Raw genomic sequence first — 21,915 nt, 5'->3', positions numbered from 1 at the left:
GCTGCAGGGGGTGCTGCCAAAGCTAGCCAGGAGGGAAATGCCAAGGAGCGGGGCAGGGAAGGAGCAGGACTCAAGACGCCTAGGCCGTGGCTTGGTGTTCCAGGCTGATGCGCCAGAGATGGGCACCTTCCTCTGCCACAAACCTGCTCCTGGAGACAGGCCCCTGAGCCAGGTCAGTCGTTGAGGCAGTTGATACCAGTCAGCTCTGTGTTCTTGGGGAACCAGGGTGCAGTATCCAGCCTGTCGGACTCATGAAAGACACCCCCTCCCCTCGTTTAAACCAAAATCCATCAGAGGAAAAAACTTGCAGAGAGCAGGGAAGGGTGTTGGGAGACACACTTAGACCCCTCCTGACAAGGGTGACGAGATTAACACATCTCCATTAGCATACAGAATGAAGAACAGAAACAACTCCCCTAGCCTCATCTGCATGAGAGATGGGACAGGGAGACATCTCAATTTGCATACAGAATGGAGACTGGAGAACCACACTGAACTCTGGGACCAGAAAAGCAGGGACGCACTGCATCATGGGAATCTCTGCTCCAGATGTTAATGAACCTACACCGGCCCACACCCAGCTCAGCAGTTATCAGACCAATTCTAGTAATAAATCCTTGACTGATAGTCCAAAATACTGACAGGTTTCAGAGGAACAGCCGTGTTAGTCTGTATTCGCAAAAAGAAAAGGAGTACTTGTGGCACCTTAGAGACTAACCACTTTATCTGAGCATTTCCGAAATACTGAAGCAGCCTAGTTGCACTGTGAGCTCCCTGGAAGAAAACACCGCCAAGAGTGATCGGCTTCTATTGTCTAGCCTAAAGAAAACCCTTGAGTCATCAGTTTATCTATAAACAAATCTAGTGTTCGCCCTTGAACCATTGTATTTTCTCTGTAAATACCCCTACCTATGCCCAAGTAAGTGTTCTGATGCTTAGATCCAAACTTTGCATCAGTTCCACTGGGAATCCATCTTCTCCTGACTGATCGTGCTGGGGGCTCTGCCTGTCTCCAGCCCTCAGCACCCTGAGCTACCCCCATCATCTGGGAACCCCGACCAGTTCAAGCCTCCTGGAGTGGGTGAGATCCCCCTCTTTCTCTCAGTTTTCCTTTCTACCTCAGGTATTAACCTTTAACCATGTACGTTATGTTGGTTTAGCCCTCCTTGTGTAGTGATCACTATTATTCAGTAAATAACTGTTATGGTTAAGCAGGTTGCTTCTCTCTCTGAACTTTACTCTTTTGTGTTTTTAGCTTCCCCCATGCTAGATCCCTGTAGTGCCCCAGAATACTGTGGGGTTTGCTCATCAAGTGCTACCATCAGTACAATTGTGAGGTGAAAGTGGGAGAGGGACGTGTTAAACCGGTGGCCTTGACAGTGCTGCTCAATCCAGCCCATTAGTACGGGGACAGATAAGGGGATCAGCTGGAGAGTGCTGATTGACCCGGTCAGACTTGCTCTGTTAGTGCGCGTGCCCATCTAGTTCTAGGGCTGGAGGAACCCAGCCCCGGGGAACCTGGGGCCTGCAGGAGAGCTCCATTGGGAGGGGACTTGCAGAAGGAAGGAGTAGAGCTCCATACGAAGACACAAGTGACATAAGCAGTACATTAATAGAATTACAGAATCCCCCCCGCCCAGAAGAGTAACCCTAATAAATGAGCATACCCCAAAGTAACGGGCACACCTGGTAACACAGCCCAGGCCCTAGCAGTCTGCTGCTCACAGTCTCCCGCCCACCCTACATTTCCATGGGCACTGGCGGTCTTTGTGTGGGTGCTGTGAGCACCCCCTAGTATCAGCAGCCTGCTTCCAGCCCTCCTCCTGACAGGTGTCAGGCCTGAGGCAGACTCAGAACATGCCTCTGGGGTCAGGCCCTGCTGGTGAGACAGGATCCCTGCCTGGTTTGAGAATCCTCCGGGCCCACAAGGCTTCAGCTTGAGCGGGGCTCAGAGCAGCTTGTTAGCTGGGAGGTGGCATCGGCGGGGAGGCTGCTTTGCAGAAACTTAGGAGCCTGGGGGATTTAGGCACCTCCTGGGTTAGGCGGCAGCTGAACAGTGGCTTTGGAAATGCCAGTAGCACCTAAATGGCGGATTTGGGCACCTAAAGAGGCGGATAGGTACCTAAATACCTGTGCGGATCGGGGCCATACCTGCTGGGTGCCTCAGTTTCCCCATGACCATGATACTGACCCTACTTTGAACTCATCCGGTGAAAAGTGCTGGGTACACTCCCACTAAGCAAGTATTATAAATCTCCCTTCGGCCGTTCAGTAAGGACATACGGAGACAGGCAAGATGGTGGACTGTAGATCACGACGCCTGACCCGCAGAATTGAGCCTGCGATCGGGCGAGCAGCCGCTAGCGGGGTTCTCCACTTACCCACACAGTCTCTGCCATCTCCCCGATAGCCGGCCGTGCACTCACAGGTGTAATCCAGACCGGTGCCCGGCTGGCACCGTGCTGTCGTGTCACACGCATGGGTGCCGTCATAACAGGGGTTCACTGTGCTCAGGTCGGCGCCACCTAGATTGGCCAGAAAGCAAAAGGCAAAGCTGGATGAGGAGCCTCGGGACGGGTATTTATATTACAGGAGAAGCCAGAAGCCCCCACTGAGCTCAGAACCCCGTTGTACTAGGCACAGACACCTAGCAAGAGTCTCCCTGCCCCAAAGTGAAGGAAGGAAAACAGAAATGAGGTGACTTGCCCAAGGTCACCCAGCAGGGCAGTGGCAGAGCTCAGAACAGAACCCAGCTCTCCCGACTCCCAGTCCAGGGCCTTACCCACTGGACCACACTGCCTCCCCAGGGCACACAGCTGTACGGCATGGGCTAGGCAATGAAGATGCCGTGGTGCCACAACAGCTTGCCCCTTGGCCACCGTATCACTCGCACACAGAGCAGAAGGGCGAAGTTCTCTAACCCACCAGGCAAACCTGGCCTGTGGCATTCTGCTCCCCTTACATGCGTCGGATGCAGAGAGGGGGAAGAACATCCCAGTGCCGTGCAGATCGGGAGGATAATGGTGTCCTAGAGGTGCAGAAAGACCCAGGCACGCAGTGGTGAGTGAATGCACCTTGCCTGCTGGCACTTTCTAAAGCTAAACCAAGCACAGCTGGTCACCCAAAATAAAGGAAGAACCACAGTACATGCTGCTGGGGATGCAGCTATTGGCTAATTTGGGGCTGGACGCTGCTCTGTCCTGCATCCCATATAGACCATAAGGAGGTGGAAGGCACCCCCTTAATCCGCTAGACGGGCTCCCCATAGATAGGCTCCTCCTGCACGTGCAAGGATGGGAAACGGTGCAGCTTTGGCTCGAGCCTGCCAACACAACAGCCAACGCACCTGTGCCAGGGTGCGTCCCCCACGGAGCAGGGGGAAACCAGGACGCAGAGTGCAACTCCGAAACAATCTGCCCCCAGTCTGTTCCTATGTGCTGCCCCCTGCACGGTGCCCGGGCAAAGCCAGAACTGGCTCTTGAAGTTCCTTGTTTAGGGAAGTCAGGGAGAGATTGAATTCGGCTTTGGACTTTGTCTCTAGGTTACCTCTTAATTCACTGGCAAGATCAGTTCATAATGGAGAGGAGCCTGACCCAACACCCAGTGGAGTCCAAGGGGGTCTTTCCCATGGAGTCTGCATGGCTTCAATGGGTGCTGGATTGGGCCCTTGAGTAGAAATTTCAAAAGCCCCTGAGTGATTCAGGATTCTAATTCCCATTTTCAATAGCACCTAGGTGGCTTAGGAGCCTAAGTCTCAGGGAAGTCATTGATTTCAATGGGAGTTAGATGCCTGAATGCCTTTGAGGATCTGGGCCTAGGTGACATAGGTGCTTTTGAAAATGTTTCCCCTGACCAGTTGCAAGTTTGCGAGGAAATCGAGAACTGCTGGTTAAGGTCTCCTAGAAACAACCCTGAAAAACTCAACGAAAGGACTTTCCAGGATGGTAAAGTTCCACCAGCTTTAAATAAATACAGACCAGTGAGGACCAAACCCTGAAGTCTATATTCAGTTCTTACACAAGCAAAACTCCTGTTGACCTCACCTTACGAAGTGAGTAAAGACTCGCCAGCTTTCAACCAAGCTCGTAATTCACATGATTTAGCCTCTGCTTCTGCGTTTTCCTGATGGAAACTGGCATGATCTACATTGGCCCATCTAAAAACCAGCTGGAAGAACACCCTGATTTATAGTGTTATCATCTCGACTCTAGAGGGAGCAGGTGTGATCTACTGTACATTTGGACAGGTCCCAGAATACCCCTCTGGGTAACGAATGCAAACCACAAAATCATTCCAATGGCTGGAAGTTGAGACCAGATAAATTCAGACTGGAAATAAGGTGTACATTTTTAAGGGTGAGTGTAATTAACCAGGGGAACAATTTGCCAAGAGTCGTGGTGGATTCTCCATCGGTGACTTTTAAATCAAGGTTGGCTGTTTTTCCAAAAGCCCTGTGGCAGGAATTATCCAGGGGCAGTTCTCTGGCCTGGGCTATGCAGGCAGTCAGATTGGACGATCACAATGGTCCCGTCTGGCCTTGGACTCCATGAATCGGATTCCATAGGGCTGGACTGTGTTTTCACCAGAAGCCCTGAGTAAGGGACTGGGTGTAGCTGTGCTGGCCAATGCACGGGGGCTGGGACTTCCCCCACTCCCCATCAACCTGCACAGGGACCAGGGGCTTGCAAGGGCTGCTCTCCTACCAGGCTGTGATGTGTGATCCAGGAAGCCCAGCCGGGGGAGCACTCAGGCATTTTACAGCTCCTTACTCACCAGGGCACATGCTCTGGGCCAGAGACAAGCTGCCCGGCCCAGCGTAGATTCAGCCCAGCACGCAGGAGCGGCTTTAGCAGCAGAACTCCCACTAGCGTGGGACTAACGTGACTCCGGCAGCTCCAGCCAGAAGCGTACTGCTGAGAATGCATCGGACCGGCACTGGGAACGTTCCAGCCCAAGGCCCCCGGGCACACACTGCCTGGCTTTCGGGAGGCTGCCGGGGCTTCTGCTGGCTGTGGCCGGAGCACAGCCCCACCTACAAATCGCAGCTGCTAACTCCAGCCCCAGCCCCAGCCTTCCCGCGGACCCGGTTTTGCTTTGCCCCTTTACACCGAGAAGGGCTGGCTGCGGAGCAGCCTGCGGATCTGAATCTCCCCCAAGTTCTGGGGGTGCTGGGACCTGGGTTCTCATGCCCATCTCTGCGATCAGCCCAGGTGGGCGCTACGCAGCCTTGGCCGTGATCCTGGTGTAATTCGTTTGCTACAAGCCCCCGACACGGAGACGTCCCTGAGTTGCAGACTCTGAATCCCTCTCACATTCGGTCCTGGTTGTGCTCTCAAAAGCTTCCTCCTCTATCTCATTATTGCACTTGGCTAGCCAACAGGAGCATCCCCCTTTGGATCCTTTACGGCCTCTATTAAATGGCTTGACTTCCTGACCCCAAGAGCTGGAGCTAATTTACTTGCTTGGAGTAGGAGGCTGGGGAGGCTTTTGTCCAAGGAGTGGCTCCTTAAGCAGAGCACATCCACCCTGCACGCTCCCTATCTCTTCACCCTGTAGGGGGAAGAGCTCTCCACTCCCAGGTGATTGCCCCCGCGAGAGTCAACTGTGCCCTTTAAATTCCACACAGTCAGGAAGGGAAGAGGAGGGTCAATAGCTCTGGCTCCCAATTACTGATTCAGGAAGGACACGGCCCTTTGACTCCATCCTCCTGGAAACAATGAGGCTCCCAGAAAGCGCAGACAGCTGTGTTGTCCTACACGCATTCCAATTAGATAACAGCTCCCTGGGGACCAACAGGGAGATTGGGTTTCAGGCTCCACTCAGAGGAAGACCCCTCTTCGGAGGGATTACCAGCTTTCTACTCTGAGGGCAGCAGCGGGAGACAGAGAAGAGCCAGCGTCCCCCACCTAACCAACCAGACGGTGGCTAGCACCCACCCACCTGGCCTTAATCAGCTCTCTCCCATGGTATATCCACACTTCAGGCCTTCCGGCTTCTCTGTCTTTTCGCCACCGATGGTGATATGCAACTCAACAGGTAACGATGCAGACACAGCCAGGGCCTGATCCAGCGCCCATGGAGTCTTTACACTGCTGCCAGACGCACCCAGAACAATGCCCACTGCACACATGGTACTACGAAATACACTCGGCACCACCTCTGATCACCCCACTCCCACTCCGGGAAATAAAAGGAATACAGCATCTGGCTCCAAATCTGGTCCTGTACAGACATAGAGAGAGCTTTTCTTTTATCTTTTCTTGAGCAACTCCTGGGCCAGTAGATTAGACAGAGATTACTTACACACACACACACACACCCCTGTACACAGAACTCCCAGTAAGGTTTAATGTAGAATCTGCTTTGGCTGGAGAGCAAAAATAATGAAGCAGCAATGTGGAATTTCCACCCCACTCTGCAAACGGGCTGTCCTGATGCTGTGCAAGAAGGGATGGAAATGGCTAGATGGGTAACACGTGGATGTCCCGGTGCATTTTTGAATGAGGAGACACCAAGTCCGTTTATAGCTGTGTTACCAACCTAGCTATTTCGTTCTCCTCTAACACAGGACACCACCACAGTAGAGTTGGGTGGAAAAAATCCCCATTTTTGCTACTTTACTTTTGTCTTAGAGCCAAAGCGGAATCGCGTGAAAGTTCACAAAGCCGGGGTAAATGGTACCACTTTCTTGACTAAAGTTTTGAAGTTGTAGGAAGCAGCAGTGGCTGCTGGGAAAAGGGGTTCATTGTATTTCAAACTATGGGCCACCATATCATCACTGGCTATGCCAGCCTGGAGACAGACCTCTGCCAAGAGAAGGCAGGAGGAGATGGGGGTGGGAAGGGTACTTGCTTTCCACCTGGCCTGTCACTACGTTTTTTCATGGCTGGGGAGGGTTTGCAAGTCCAACAAACCAACCAGACCCCAGAGTTCTGCCTTTCAACACTGAGAATAAAACTCAGCACAAAGCAACACTGCGGGGCGATTCCGGACCAGCTCTGTCCGCAGCATGGATAGCTTTGTACCCAGCCGTGCAGCAGAGTTTACAGCAGGGAAAAAGCTGCCTACAAACAACGTGTCTCAAAGCACAGCATAGGCCTGCCAGCAAAACCCTCGCTGGTACCCCAGGCACTCAAACTAACAGCTTTTGTTGTGGGGCGAATCCTGAGCAGATGAAGTCCTGCAGGGATCTATCATCATGGCAGGTGCTTAGCAGGACAAAAAATCCAATCCCTTCATAGTCATCTAACAGCTGTGGGGAAACTCCACCTGGGTGAAAACAGGGCAAAGCCAGAGAGGTCAGCGGCATTTGGCCCCTGTGCACACGGCCTACAGGAGCTCCACAGATATTTTCTACAGGGAAAATTGGAGCGTGTACAAGCCTGGGTGTGCTCACAGGAACTGTATCATTCCACCAGCAGTTACACTCAGGGCCAGACTGCCACATGGACCATGTGTCTGTGCAGAGGAGGAAAAATTCACCTTGCCCTCGCGCATGGGCTCCCGAGACTTTTGGTCTGGGGCCACTGGAGTCAGCCGGTCACTCCTCCTAGAGCAGATGAACAGAGAGCTCTGACTCTATCCTGTCCACCCCCTGCCCAGCCCCACTGAGCACTGCAGGGGGTGGTGCAATTTACTGCTAGGAAATCACAACCCCCAGGGACCAAGGGGAAGCAGGGGAGGGTTGTGACTCAGTGGCACAAGAACCCCCAGGTCTAGTCCCGGTGATGTAGTCACGGTAGACTGACACCGATCTTCCTTCTCCATGCCGCCTGCTGTTTTAGGCCACGCTGAAAGTGGGGGCGTTGCACCGGCAGGGAATTCGGCCCTTGCTTTCAACAGGCCGACGGAGTCGGGGATGACTCGGCAGAGCTCACCTTCGCTGGAGCCAATCTGGTTGGTGACGGCGTAGCGCAGGACCCGTTCCTCGTCGTTGTACAAAGCGAAGATCCGATCCACGCTCAGCTGCTGAACGGCAGGAACGACCCTGTGGTGGCGGGCGGGCAGGCAGTCCTGGAAGGTAATGTTCTGGTGCAGTTGGTAGGCAAAGGTCTGGTTGATACTCCCAAAGGTGAGGAAATACTGCCGGTAAGCTGTGGAAGTCACGGCTGCAAAACAGCGTAAAGGACCCTGGTCACACAAGCACGCGGTAGCAGTGCCTAGAGGCTCCCATCAGGGATGCAGGCCCTGCTGGGCTGGGCACTTGCCAAACATGGAGTCCCTGCTCCAAGGAGTAATGCAACAACTGGTGGATAAGCCCAAGCAATGGAGAAGGGGTGGGGGAGAAGACGAAGAAAGGAATAAATACAACCGTGTTTTCACAGACTAATTCTGTGCACTGATGACTATGATACTTTCGCTCTCTGGAGATGTGAGCACTGGGCTTGGGCCAATGGCCTTTGGTTAGCCCTGAGCATTGCCATGCAGGAAATAGGGTGGCCAGATTGAAAAGCAGACCTGATAGCGTCCAGTCAGATCTACTGACTGGACAACCAAAGTCCGGTTACTGCGGGTGGGGGAGGCTCTGGGTCATCACCCACGCCGGCCCCTACTCAGCCAGAGCTGCTTCCTACCTGCATCGGGCGGCTGCAGCTCCCACCCCAGCTCCGCAGGAGAGTCCCTCCTGAACCAGGCTGCGGGGGGGAAGCCATGAAGAGCAGCGAGCGACAGGGGGAGGGGGAATGAGGAGCAAATGGGGGCAGGGCAGGAGAGATTCCATTTTTAAATATTACGAAGTTGGCAACCCTAGCAGGAAACGTAGTGATTTCACGATGAGCAAGCATGCACAGCACAGGGTGGGGGAGGAAGATGATGGGAGGGAGGCGGTCCATCGCTCAAACATGACTCCTGCAGCCACGTTACAATGGCAGCCATGCCAATCTGAGATTACAAAATCCGAGTCAGGGCTCAGCTCTGGATTCCAAACACCCCAATATTCCGGACTGTTCAGTTCCTGGCTTTCGGCTGATCCCTTCAGCGAGGCAGAGCCCATCTGCCAAATTCAGGGGAGGATTTTGATCTGGGATTAGGACTCCATCTCTGCAGTCCAGCCCTTTTCGGCTGGGAGAATGTTATAGGAGACCCGGAAATGCACTGAGTCCTTCTGCCTAGAAAAGGGAGAGCGTGAGTGCTGCAAGGAAGCAGTTTCTCAGCAGATAATGGTGGAAAAAAATTAAAAATGACCATTGGTTACTTGAAAAAACCCTGCAGAACACTGTGGAATTCCAGTGTGTATAACAAGCTGTGGGCAGCCTGGCTAAGAGCAGGCTAACAACATTTGCTCTGCAAAACAAAAACACACAATGAATGAGAGTCCTTCAGTCATACCTGAGTGAGAGTAGTGGTAAAGCTCCTTGTACGGTGCAATGTGGACAGTAAAGTTCTCCGGAATAAAAGGCACCTGGCCCTGAATATTTGTCTTAAGGCTTAGGTAATTTTCTGGACCCAGGCCATCAGCTGTTTGAGTGATATGGACCTTCTCCTCTCCTGGGTAGAAAGTGACTTCCAAACTGTGGGTGAATTTAGCACCTACAATGAACAGGGAAGAAAACCAAGCTCTGCTACAGCCGTTTTAATGGATAAACGAACAATCTTTTTACCCAATTCTTAGAGTATATTTGAGACAGATAACACAAACCGATCATTAGCACAGAGCGGCACCAGAAAATACCAGTCAATAATACCGACCTTTTCTGAAGCCTTTTGATTCAAGAGGCTGTTTTAAAGATCTGCATGTGCTAATATCACACACTGCCTGCATCTACAAAGGGGAGACTAATCGGTTACACATCCAAGTCGTTACCCAGCCCGGAATAGGTCAACGCTGCTAGTCACTTGGAGTCCAAACCCGAGTTCGCACTACGCGTTCAGAAGTTTTTTGGCAATAACGTTTTCGGTGTAAAGGCTGGGCCAACACTGGTGTAATGGGATCACAGGGAGATGGAGATTCTGCTTGGTGCTTTAGCTTCCAAGTCTGTGGGGTCTGGGAGCACCCAGAGACAGCACACTTAAGCCCCAGTCCTCGGAGGTATTGCGGCACCTACCTCCCACTGGCTATGGGCCTTAGTCCCGGGGGGAGGGAAATGCCTCTTGCCCCTGTAGTGAACCCTCTGGCCACTCCAGGAGAGCTCCAGAGAAGACCAGCCAGAGGACAGGGAGTGTCACATAAGGGGAATAAAAAGGAGGAATGGGGGTTAGGGCGCTCAAGGTTGAAAGACATCAGGTGTGAGGAGAGGAGGAGAAATTTAAGGAAGTATATAACCATTACACAAGACAACTTAATACCCCTGTCCCAGAGGCCCGAGGTCTAGCCAGGCCTGATTACAAAGGAGCCACACCTGGGTTGGATCAGGTGGTCCCACCAGAAGGCTCCCACCGAGACGGCGGTCTGGAGAGTTGCTGAGGGGCAGGGTCAGAGCCTCAGCCCAGCAGGGGAATAGTTACGGTGTCAAACGTAGCTCTGGTTTGCCGTATGGGGAAAAGGAAATAAAGGCCTGGCCAGGAGGGCCTGGGAGAGCCCTGAAGAGGGGAGAAATTGTTAGCAGGGCACCATGGAAGCATGCCTGGCTGGGGGGGAGGGTGTGCATGGCAGGCAGCTAACCCTGCCACAATTCCCCAGAATAACTAGTTTCCTCCATCAGTAGAACCAGCCCCAAACTTTGGAGATTCAGAAGGAGAAAACAAGCAGCAGCTCAGAAGACACTGGGCGTTCCTGACGATTAGCTGTTCCATGCCACCCCTCTCACTCCTTGAGAGCCCCCCAAAGTCAACGGGAGATGCTCCCCTGGGGAGCAATGGGCCCCAGCCCATGCCCTGTTTGCACTGCGTAGTCAAACGTGACGCACTCCACTTACCAGTGACACTAAAGCCGTTCTCGTAGCCTGGTTTTTCCAGAGCAAAAAGCCACCCGAAGAGACCTCCGATTGGAGTCAGCGGCATGAGCGCACGAGCTGCCGGCTGAGGTATATGGCTAATGGCGGTGTAGGCTCTCCCATCGTTTCCAACTATGTAGGCATGCAAGTCAACGGCACTAAACCGCACGGGCGTTTGTCCCACCAGGAGATTCCCACTTACTTTACCGTTGAGACGGTGAGCGGCCCCTGGGAAGAAGACACGATGCCTTGGATCAGTCTCAAAGAACAAGTCAGTGCCAGAAGCTTTGAAGCCTGCAAACACCCGTTACAATTTACCTTCTGGCAAGCAGTGTCTGCCGTTCCCATAGAACTTGGGCTGGCAGTGGCAGCAGAAGCCGGTGGCATAGTCCGTGCAGAAGGCATGCTGGGAACACAGGCTGTGGTTCCACTGACAGGTTTCCTTGCTGGCGGTATTGTACGTGAACCCTACACGCAAAGCACAGGTTAGCACGTAGTAAGGAACCATGCCTTAGCACATCGCCAGTTGCACAGCAGTCTACTAGCAAAGCTGTACAAAGAAGGACAAAACCTTCAGATCTTAAAGGAAACCTGACAACATCTGCCATCTCGCGGTCGTTGTTTGGAGTTGGACAGTCAGCTGTCCCTTCAAGGTGGGTGGGATTCTGCACAGACAAAGCTCTCGCTGACCCCAAAGGGAGTTTAGCCTGCAGCAGGACTGAAGGATCGGGGCCTGCAAACACCCGCTACAACTGAAAACACGATAGGTGTTCCACTGGTGAACAAGACAATAGGTGCCTTATAAATGCCCTAGAGACAGCCAGTGGTTTCCACCATTCCCCAGTTCCACCCAGGTGCCAGGCATGTAGTAATGGAAAAATCCTTCCCAAGGAGAATTGCAGAGGTACAGGAAACCTGCAAACTCTATTCCATCATGGGGTCTGCAGCCAGCCAGTGTCCCCATCCGCAGGGGTGAATTCCCCCCTGCCACAGACTGGGGTGGGATGGGTGACTATGTGAATGATGAAACCCAACACCTCCACTGGCCATTCTCAAGGGTGTACATGGGGAGATGTTCTTAATTACCGCCCTGTACTGTAGGAAAGGACAGTTGTAAAATTCATGTAGGCTGGGAGGTTCGAAGGGGCTTAGGGAGTTAGGCACCCAACCGCAACTGAAGATCAATGGGATTTTAGCACCTAACTCCTTAGCCCCAAGTGAAAACTCCAGCCTGCATCCCTCCTAGATACTGAGAGACACGATCACCATTGCACGGGCCCAGGGCAGACCGTGACCCCATTTCGTATGCCACGATTCACTAGAGCGAAGTGGCTTACAAAGCTGCAGCCTTCGTGGGCATCACCGTAAAAGAGCCGAGGTCCTTGAGTTCAGTGCAATCACACCTGGGACGAGTTTGGCCCAGCGTACGTCAAACTTCACACACAACTACAGCCGGCCTTGGTGCTCTCGAGCATTTGCCTTGGTAAGGGCCAGTTCTCAACTGCCCGTCGTTGCAATGGCTGAAAGGTTCAATTTCTGGAATTTCTTGCTTTTCACCTTCCTGGCCAACTTTTTCTCATGCAGCTTGTAATTCTCACCCAACAGCCAGGCTACGTCCTTTATCTGGCAGCTGTTAATCATCATGCCTCATCCTTCAGAAGGGCTGGAATCCCCAAACCCGCTCTCTCTGCACATCAATAACAACAACTCCTTACTCTCCTTCCCTGTCAGCTCACTCAGGAGGACATCTGGCAGAGCTCCCTCCGGCTTGTGCCAGCTGTCATAGGGACAGACAAGCACAATGAGCCAGCCAATGCAAGCTTCTCACACAAAGACGCTACCTCCCACCGAGACGGTTCCGCTGTTGGGGACTCATTACCTTCTCCCACATTCCTGCCCCCCCCATCCCCGGTGTAGGGCCAAGGGATCTGGCCCCATTACCATGTCCTTAAAAAGTCTCCAAAAAACTCTCAGACAATCTCGTCACCTCCACCTGGTCCTTGTGGAGTATGAAGCTTGGAGTAAGCTTGGAGTTCGCTCTGTTCTGGATCATCCAATCCCCCTAAGAGTTCACGTAGCTCCCCTGCCTTTTGGGAGCCGGGGCAGCCCCTCATACCCTTGTTACAGGAAGTTAAAAAATAAGATTTCTAAATATTAGAAGCATTTGTCAAATGTGTTATCTCGGCAGTTAGTTCCCTGCGGTGGAGAAATCTCTCTCACCCAAAGCCAGTGTAGGGTTATACAGTGACCCCCTCCCAACAATGCCCAAAATAACAATGCTCCTGCCACTGTATTATCTGTACTTCCACACTCCGAACCTTAAGCTAAATCTCCCTTCCCTTTGATGTAGCTGAATTCCCGCTCTAGGTAAGGGTATCAGAATCTGGCCTTGTATAACTCTGCTTTCAGTTCACACTGCTGGGGTGAAGGTCATTTACTGCTCAGTGGATATGATATTCAAAGTTCTGCGGGACATCGCCAAGTTAAATCGCTCACGATGGGCCACATCCTGAGCTGGTGTGAATCGGCGTCGCGCCCCGGACTTCAGTGGAAGTCAACTCCTAAGTCCAGCTGGCTTCAATGCAGTCGATGCCAGTTTACGCTAGGGAAGGTTCTGGCTCGGTGGATCTTAATTTCACTCATTTCCTGATCAACAAACAGGTCTTTTTGGTGAAAACGTTGTTAGCTACAAAGAAACCCAACAGCTGGAAATCAGTTACAGACACTTTGGATTCACATCACTTACCCTCCCGGTTAAAGCTGCCGTCTTCGTCCACACCAACTACCTGCCTCCCACGATTAAAGGGAGGGGAGTTCTCTGGGTAGCCCTGAAGCATGACCTCCCCCTGTGGGTAGACTGAAAAGATGTCCGTCTCGGACGGTACAGTTCCAATGTCTGGGTAGGGCTGGGAATTGTCCTGTTCAGGGTTTGCTGGCAGCCCCTGGGTCGTTAGCTCCAGCAGGCTGTCCTCGGTCTCTAGTGAGGATGGGTTTTTGATTCCGGTTTCTTGGGAGGACTCCACTTCATCTTCCAACGCAGGAGGCAGCTGGGATGGGCCTTCCTTCATCCCGGGCACTTCAGGATAGGCCGGGCGACGGCTGGACACCGGATACGGCAATGTGGATTCCAGCTCCGAATCCAGCCTGGCACCGGAGTGTCTTGGCTCGCTGTACAAAACATCAAGTCTCGTGTAAACATCAGGCACCAGCTCGGTCGGGTACTCAATGTCGTCTTCTTCGTTCTCATCGTAAAAGGGCTCGGCATAGTCTATGTTCTCATCGGGGTAGTCAGCGTCCAGGATGTTCTGCTCCAAGGTGGCACCGCTGAGCGTGCTCTCCGGAGTTTGCTGGGAATGCCCCTCAGAAGGCTTTTCACCAACTCGAGCTGGCATGACATTGTCCAGCGGGGAGGTGCTGCCAATGTGGAAGGCCCATACGCCAGGAATCCCTGAGTTGCTTGTTCTAGAGACAAATTACAAACAGTTACATGCCACTGCTATTTACAGCTGCTTACAAATCACAGAGCGTCCCATCCAGCAACTCCTGCTCAGACAAAATCTCCCACTGTGCTCCATGGGAGATCTGCCTGAGAAAAGACTGTACAACTGGAGCTATGGGTCAAAACGGTCAGAAATGGCGAGTAATTTGGGGGGGCAAACACCTGAAACACCTTAAAGGGGCCTGATTTTCAGAAAGTGCTAACTACTCACCCTCTCAATAAACAGACCCCTTTAATAATACCTAGCCCCTGTCATCGGTAGATCTCCAAGTGCTTTACAAAGGAGGACCAGCATCATTATCTCCATTTTACAGATGGGGAAACTGAGGCACAAAGCAGGGCAGTGACTTGCCCAAGGTCACCCAACAAGCCAATGGCCAAGCCAGGTCTCCTGAGTGCAGTATTCTCTCCACTACACTGCCTCCCTTAAGGGGCCTCAAATTGGCCCCCCTTAATTTGGAATCACTCGTCCCATTTGAAAATTTCGGCAATGATCTTTCTGGCACAGGAGAGGGTCACTATTTTATTAGGTCAGGAGGAAAAATCAAAAGTTTATTTCTTATAAAATCCCATTCCATATGTTTTCACAGCTGTTTTTTAATTCAATTTGATCAGCTCTAACCAGCCTGCGATTTGAGCTGCACCCGGCCTTAAAAGGCACTAGTGCCTTGTGGGAAAAAACGTTTCTTTAGAAACAGTTGTGCTTTTATGTCACATTTTCTGTATTTTTTTTCCCTTTTTCTTCCCTTGTTCTTTACGGCTGAGGTCAGCTGTGTGCAGAACAGCTGGTCCTTGAGAACAGTGTTAATGTACAGAACGGCTGCCATTTCACAAACTCAACGGCTCCCATTGTTTGGATGAAATCCCCCCTCTGTGCAGAAGGCCAATACAAGGCCTATAGGACACTTCAGGATCATATAAGCCCAGCTTTGACGGCTTCACCGGTGTTCTGCCTCTCTGTACGTGGGCGAGTTTCAGCCCTACTGAAGTCTGTAACGGGTTGGTGACATCACAATCGCTTCCACAGCAACCGATTCTGATGTCTCCGGCTCTAACTTTCTCAGAATTCATACACTCCTAGACACCTAGGGCTAAAAGGGAGCTCCAGAGGTCATCTAGTCCATCCTGTGTGCTGATGCAGAAGTAAGTACACCTCAACAAGCCCTGACAGGTACTTGTCTAACCTGTTCTTCAAAACCTCCAATGACGGGGTTTCCACAACCGGCCTTGGTAACCTATTCTAGTGCTTAACTATCCTTAGAGTTAGAAAGTTTTTTCCTAATATCTAACTTCAGTCTCCCTGGCTGCAACATAAACTGATCACTTCTTGTCCTACCCTTGGTGGACATGGAGAACAACTGATCACCTAAGTTCCCTGTAAGCCGTGTGGCCATGCAGCCACCTATTTAGTGCCGCTCAGGCACTCAGGGAACCCGGCCAGATCTGCTGCTACGGGGCACCCCTCTTCCAACCCCAACTTAGCCTGCGGCCCGGACCTGCTGCGGCTGGGGCGGCATGGCCAGATCGGGCCCAGACGCAGCCAGGGAGGTGTGGCGCGGCCCAGCCCGAGCCCGGAGTGGCCTGGCCCAGACCCAGGCATGGCAGGGGCGGCCCTCCCCCAGCCTGGAGCTGCTGGGGTGGGCTGCCCCTACCATGCCTGGAGGGACCCCTATCCTTTAGCCCCAGCTCCAGAGCTGCTGTGGCAGGGAGAGTGCGGGGGGGTGGGAGGGGGAGAAGAAGAGCCCTCTCTCCCCACCGTAGCCTGATCACCCTCCTGCACCCCAAACCCCTCATTCCTGGTCCCACTCCAGAGCCCGCAACCCCCCCAGCGCCCAATCCTCTGCCCCAGCCCTGAGCCCCTCATCCCTGGGCCCATGCCAGAGCCTGCACCCCCAGCCAGAGCCTTCACACCCCTGCACTCCAACCCTCTTCCCCAGCCCTGAGCCCCAGCCCCATCCCAGCCACATGGATGTTGTTATGTGCACCACTATGGAGGTGATGTGTCAGAAATATTGATGCACATAACAAAATTCATTCTGCATATGGGTGGGAAAAATTAGAGGGACCACTGCTGATCACCCTCCTCTTTATAACCACCTTTGACACACCTGAAAACAGCGAGCATGTTGCTATAACAATAGCCTGTTCCACAAAACTTGGACTATGTTCTACCTCATCAAAAGCACCGAGGAGCATTGGCAAGAACAGGTGAAATTCTGGAGCTGCTGAAGTCAACGGCAAACCTCTCATTGACTTCCGTGGAGCCGGGGCTTCACCCAACATATGGGCTTGACCAATGTCAATACACAACCCATCCAGCCTGCTTGTTTCCATATTTTCTATGTCTTAATAGCACCTATTATGACCTCCAAGCCAGCCAGCTCATCAAGTGATCCATCCCCTGTTGCCCAGTTCCAGCTTCTGGCAAACAGAGACTAGGGACACCATCCCTGCCCAATCGCCATTGATGGACCTATCCTCCAGGAACTTGTCTAGGTCTTTTTTGAACCCCTGTTATAGTCTTGGCCTTCTCTAGCAAGGAGTTCCACAGGTTGACTGTGCGTTTTACGAAGAAATACGTCCTTTTGTTTTAAACCTGCTGCCTATTAATTTCATTTGGTGACCCCCTAGTTCTTGTGTTATGAGAAGGAGTAAATAACACTGATTCAGCTAGTCCAGTGGTCCCCAAACTTTTTAGCTCACGACCCCCAAAGCCCTGTCCGCACCCTCCCCCACAGGGCCAGGAGCGGGGTCACGGCTCCGGGAGGAGGGGTAAGGGTGTCAAGGCTGGGGCCGCAGCTGGGGCGGGGGCAGCGCTTCGGCCAGGGCCAAGGCCGACAGTTGGGACCCCAATTGTGGGGCAGGCAGCCAGGACCAGCAGCCGGAGTCGGGGCCAGGAGCAGAACTGGGTGGCGCTTGCTCCCTCCCTGCCCCGCAAGGGGGCTGGCCTGGGCCCCAGACATGCCCCCCGAATGTTCTTCTAGACCCCCATAGGGGGACCTCTGAGCTAGTCATTACCTAAGTGCAATAACAGGGGTAAGTAAACAGTAGGAAACCAGCAATCAAGGCAACATGATCAGTATGCATTTCTGCGTAACAGGATCCCAAAGCAGAAGACTGTTTCCAAAGGGGATGTTTTCCCTGAGGCAGCCTCTGCTTTTAGTTCTGACAGATCCAGCATTTCAGCAGCCTGGGGTTTTAACTGATGAAAGAGCCGCGTTATACAGACACGCCGTTCAACGTGCTCCCATCGCGCTACTTACTGGTAGAGATTTTTCACAGATTGCTCGCTGCTGGTGACAGTGTAATACGGCCCTTCTCTCTTTACGTAATCCGTTTCGCCTCTGCTGAAACCCACTCTGGCTGGCAGCTCCAGTTGGACGTTGTAAGACTCCTTAGGCCGAGTCCCAAAGAACTGAAGGCCGTCATCGGGATAAAGGAAAAGGGCGTAGGTGTCGGAGTCATCATAGGCTAAGACTGCCTGGAAGGTATTCAGCTGCAGAAGAAAGCATCATCACAAACGTATGGGAGACTTGTTAAAGGCCTGGATGCGTGAGAGAAAGCCCTGGAATGAGGGACACAAACTGACCTCAGCTACATGGGACTTTGGTTTTGATGCAATTAGTTTACAGCAGTGGTTCCCAAATTTTAACAACCTGTGTACCCCTTTCACTAAAATGCCAAGTCTCGCAAACCCCCTCCTAAAAATGAATATTTCCAGGGATTTTCTCCTTTACCTGAGTATAAATGATAAAAGCAGTGATCTTGGAAATATAAAATTTGTTTTTATGACATGCTTATTACACACTATTATTAATTCTTATTTATCATTACAGTATTTTTATCACATTATGAAAATGGCAACACTCTTCCAAGATCTCACTTTCGTAGCCTACATCACTTTGAATAAGCCTGTTATAAGACAAGGCTCCTATGGTTCGTCAAGGAGTATCCGATGTGAGAAAGCATGACAGTATTTAAGAAGCCAACTCAAAGAGTTCCTCCTACACACGCAGTCAGGTCTTGAGCAGTCCAGGCAAACGATGCACGTTACAACAAAGCTTAAACTTGTTCTTCATAATAATTTTAGAAAACAAGACTAGCTGCCTGTTTAATTTTAAAAACAGCAAAAAATATCTACCTCCCTTTCCATTTCTTATAAGGAGTCTTGAAGTTTAAATCTCCTCAATGTGACAGATACGCTTGCTTTGATCTGCTTAGTTCTTGGAAGTCCAGGGGCTCCGTGCTGCTGGCCCCGTGCTGCCCGGGGTCCCAAGCGACAGCTCTGTGCACCATTAGGGAATTTTTTCCCCTGAGAACCCCCTGTAACATTTCACGAACCACCAGGGGTTCACAAACCCCAGTTTGGGAACCACTGGTTTACAGCAATTAAAAATAAGGGTGCTTCAAAGGGGCTTGGGACTTTGGGACCAGACTGGATAACATCTCCTGTGATGAAAACTTGAGAGGTAGGGACAACGGCTATGTTAGGGTTGCCTCCCCACTCTGAACTCTAGGGTACAGATGTGGAGACCTGCATGAAAGACCCCCTAAGCTTATTTTAACCAGCTTAGGTTAAAAACTTCCCCAAGGCACAAATTCTTCCTTGTCCTTGGAACGGTATCGCTGCCACCACCAAGTGAGTTAGACAAAGCTTTAGGAAAAGGACCACTTGGAGTTCCTGTTTCCTCAAAAAAAATATCCCCCAAAGCCCTTCAACCCCTTTCCTGGGGAGGCTTGAGAGTAAACAAGGTGAGCACAGACCAGACCCTTGGGTTTATAGGACACTACAAACCCCAATCAGGTTCTTAAAAGCAGAACTTTATTATAAAGAAAAAGTAAAAGAAGCACCTCTGTAAAATCAGGATGGAAGGTAATTTTACAGGGTAATCAGATTCAAAACACAGAGGATGCCCCTCTAGGCAAAACTTTAAAGTTACCAAAAAAAAAACAGGAATAAACCTCCCTCTTAGCCTAGGGAAAATTCACAAGTTAAAACAAAAGATAATCTAACACATTTCCTTCCTATTACTTGCCATTTGTAATCTTAGATGTTTAGTTCAGGTATGGCTTTAGGAGCTGTATTTTCCCTGCCCTGATTCCTCGCTGACCCGGAGAGAACACAAAGAAACACAAAACAAAAACCTTCCCCCACAGATTTGAAAGTATCTTCTCCCCTTATTGGTCCTTTTGGTCAGCTGCCAACCAGGTTATCTGAGGTTCTTAACCCTTTACAGGTAAAGGAGGGATTTTATGCTACCCTTAGCTGTATGTTTATGACAGACTAGGATTTCACAGGAGAGTTATGCCTCTCTGAAATTCTCTGGGAACTGGGAATCTCATTCCCTTGGAAAATCCCACTCAACGTGCTTAACCAGAAAAATGTGTCAATAGCAGTGTGTCTCTTTCCCCCTTCCCCATGTATGACCAGCATTAGAATTATTACAAACCCCCATGTCTCTTTCATTGAGGAGCGAATTATTACAATCATCGCCTTTTGAATCTAGGAAAATAATTTAGTGTCACAATCTTACATGTGTTACAAAATGATCCGTAAGTGTGATCTGTTCTGGGTGTTTAAAACAGGAAAGGGGGGAAATTGTCTCCAACACACAGAGACAGAGAGAGAGCGCGCTGGCATTCAAGAGAAGAGAATGAGGGCCCAGAATATTAGCTGGAACTACAAGAAATGTGCAATCTGGGGCTTTAACCCTGAAGAGAGACCTCCTAGCATATCATAGGGAACGCCATGCAAAAAAATTGAGTCTGGAATGTGCTAATAGAACTGCTGTTACCAACCCCAGCACTGTACAGAGGAACAAATGCAGTGTGTGCCTGCCACTTTTCATGTGATTTGTGTTTGACTGAATGCTAACATTGAATTCTTGCCTCAGCTCACACAGGAAAGCAGCCAGAGATCAATAGCGGCTCAGGAAGAACCAAAACCATACCACATTCAGCATTCGTTATTTTGTATGAGAGAGAGATGGCTCATTGGCTCAACAGGATGTGGTTTAAATTTGGCTTAATGAGATTTTTTGTGGAATTGGTGCAAATGGTCCACTTCAAACAAGGAGAGAATGATCAGTTCACACCACAATGATCCCATCATAAGGAGTTTCCACTGTTTGGAAATCCAGGCATAAACTTCTACAGTACTGCCCACCAGCCAGTCAGACCACGAGACTCACCATCTGTCCATAGATTAGTCCTCAGTCTCCAGACATGTTACATGTGAAACAAATTTTGCTGGCCCCAGTCACAGTCCCTAGGGAGCAAGACAACCCAGATGGCAACCTCTGGTCAGGACAGCAGAGGACCAAACAAGGGCAGGAGAACAGGGCTGCGGTCAGGAACAGAGATCATTCACCAGACTGTGTGGGGACTATGGTTTCCAAAGCTCTTCCTCCCATTACTCACCTGCCTTTCACGCTGATCTGATGTTCAGACATAAACAACCCTCCCAAGACTGTCAGCGTCCCTTGTTACATAAACAGGGGGCTGTGTAGGAATTAGCGATGACGAACACAGCACCCTAGCTCACCCCCACCAAGTGGTGATGCCTCAAGCTTCTGTCCAACTGAGACAGGGGCAAGAGAGACACCTGAATTTGCCACTGTGAGCCAGGAAATGCCCCTGTGAAGTGTTTTTGAGCATCCTCCGGCTACAGGAAGACACATTATTAACAACGTGAGGCTAGATTCTGTTCTCACTTATACCTGGAGTCCCTATCTCTAGTTTCTATCTCTCTAGTCATAGAATCATAGAAATGTAGGGCTGGAAGGGATCTCAAAAGGGGGCCAGCACCACATGATGAGGCAGAGTTAAATATACCTAGTCCAGGGGTTCTCAAGACAAAATTTTTGGTGGCTTCAGATTGCGGCCATCAATTCTTGCTGGTGGCCACTCTCACACTTTTTCCTACAATACTTCATTAGCTTTAGGAAAAACAAACAAATATGCACATAGACACGTCCAAATCATTGTAGTTTGTTTATTGCTAGCTAGTAAGACTGCTGTGAAAAGTGATATTAACAAACATACAAGTATCACTTTTCACAGCAGACTTACTCAGCCCAGGCAAGCCTGGGGACAAATTCAACCCTGGGTAAGGGTCAGGGGAGGCAGTGAGGGTGGGTGGGTGGCCAGGGGAGGTTGGAGCACGAAGCCCTGTGGTCAGATCCCAAAGCCCCACGGCTGGGGAATGGGGCCCGGGGACAGAGCCCGAAGCTCTGTGGCCGGAGCCCAGGGCTGGAACCTGGACCCCCGTGGCCAGAGCCTGCCGCCTCCCCAGGGCTAATGCCCAAAGCCTGAGCTTCACCACCTCTGGGATGGTGGGGAATTCACTGGCTGCCTGCTCCTCCAGTTTTGTGTCCCAGATGTCCCCAGACCCAACCCCTGCTGACAGCCCCAGCAACAGCCACCAACACCAAGGCAGTACATCCAGCAGCAACAAGGAGTGGCCTCTACTTTCCCTCTTCCCCACCCATCACAGCCCAGGAGATTGTGGCGTCAAGAAAAGCCCCTTGGTGGCTGCATGCGGCC

The 21,915-nt window shown here is 51.3% G+C and overlaps 1 protein-coding gene across 1 annotated transcript in view; it reads right to left on the bottom strand.

The window, feature by feature from the left end:
• The window catches only part of NID2 (nidogen 2), a 54,186-nt gene that overhangs the window by 18,808 nt on the left and 13,463 nt on the right, over positions 1 to 21,915 (bottom strand). The window contains exons 3-9 of the mRNA XM_048852152.2: positions 17,634 to 17,866; positions 13,618 to 14,333; positions 11,190 to 11,339; positions 10,854 to 11,099; positions 9,328 to 9,528; positions 7,878 to 8,108; positions 2,382 to 2,525 (exon numbers count right to left, since the gene is read on the bottom strand). Of these exons, the coding sequence (XP_048708109.2) occupies positions 2,382 to 2,525; positions 7,878 to 8,108; positions 9,328 to 9,528; positions 10,854 to 11,099; positions 11,190 to 11,339; positions 13,618 to 14,333; positions 17,634 to 17,866 (1,921 nt within the window). The remainder of the gene's footprint in view (positions 1 to 2,381; positions 2,526 to 7,877; positions 8,109 to 9,327; positions 9,529 to 10,853; positions 11,100 to 11,189; positions 11,340 to 13,617; positions 14,334 to 17,633; positions 17,867 to 21,915) is intronic.

This window comes from Caretta caretta, chromosome 6 (genome assembly GCF_965140235.1).
Source record: "Caretta caretta isolate rCarCar2 chromosome 6, rCarCar1.hap1, whole genome shotgun sequence".
Classification (NCBI taxonomy): Eukaryota; Metazoa; Chordata; order Testudines; family Cheloniidae; genus Caretta; species Caretta caretta.
The sequence above is the reverse complement of the archived record's forward strand: the minus strand, read 5'-3'. Positions and strand labels throughout refer to the sequence as shown.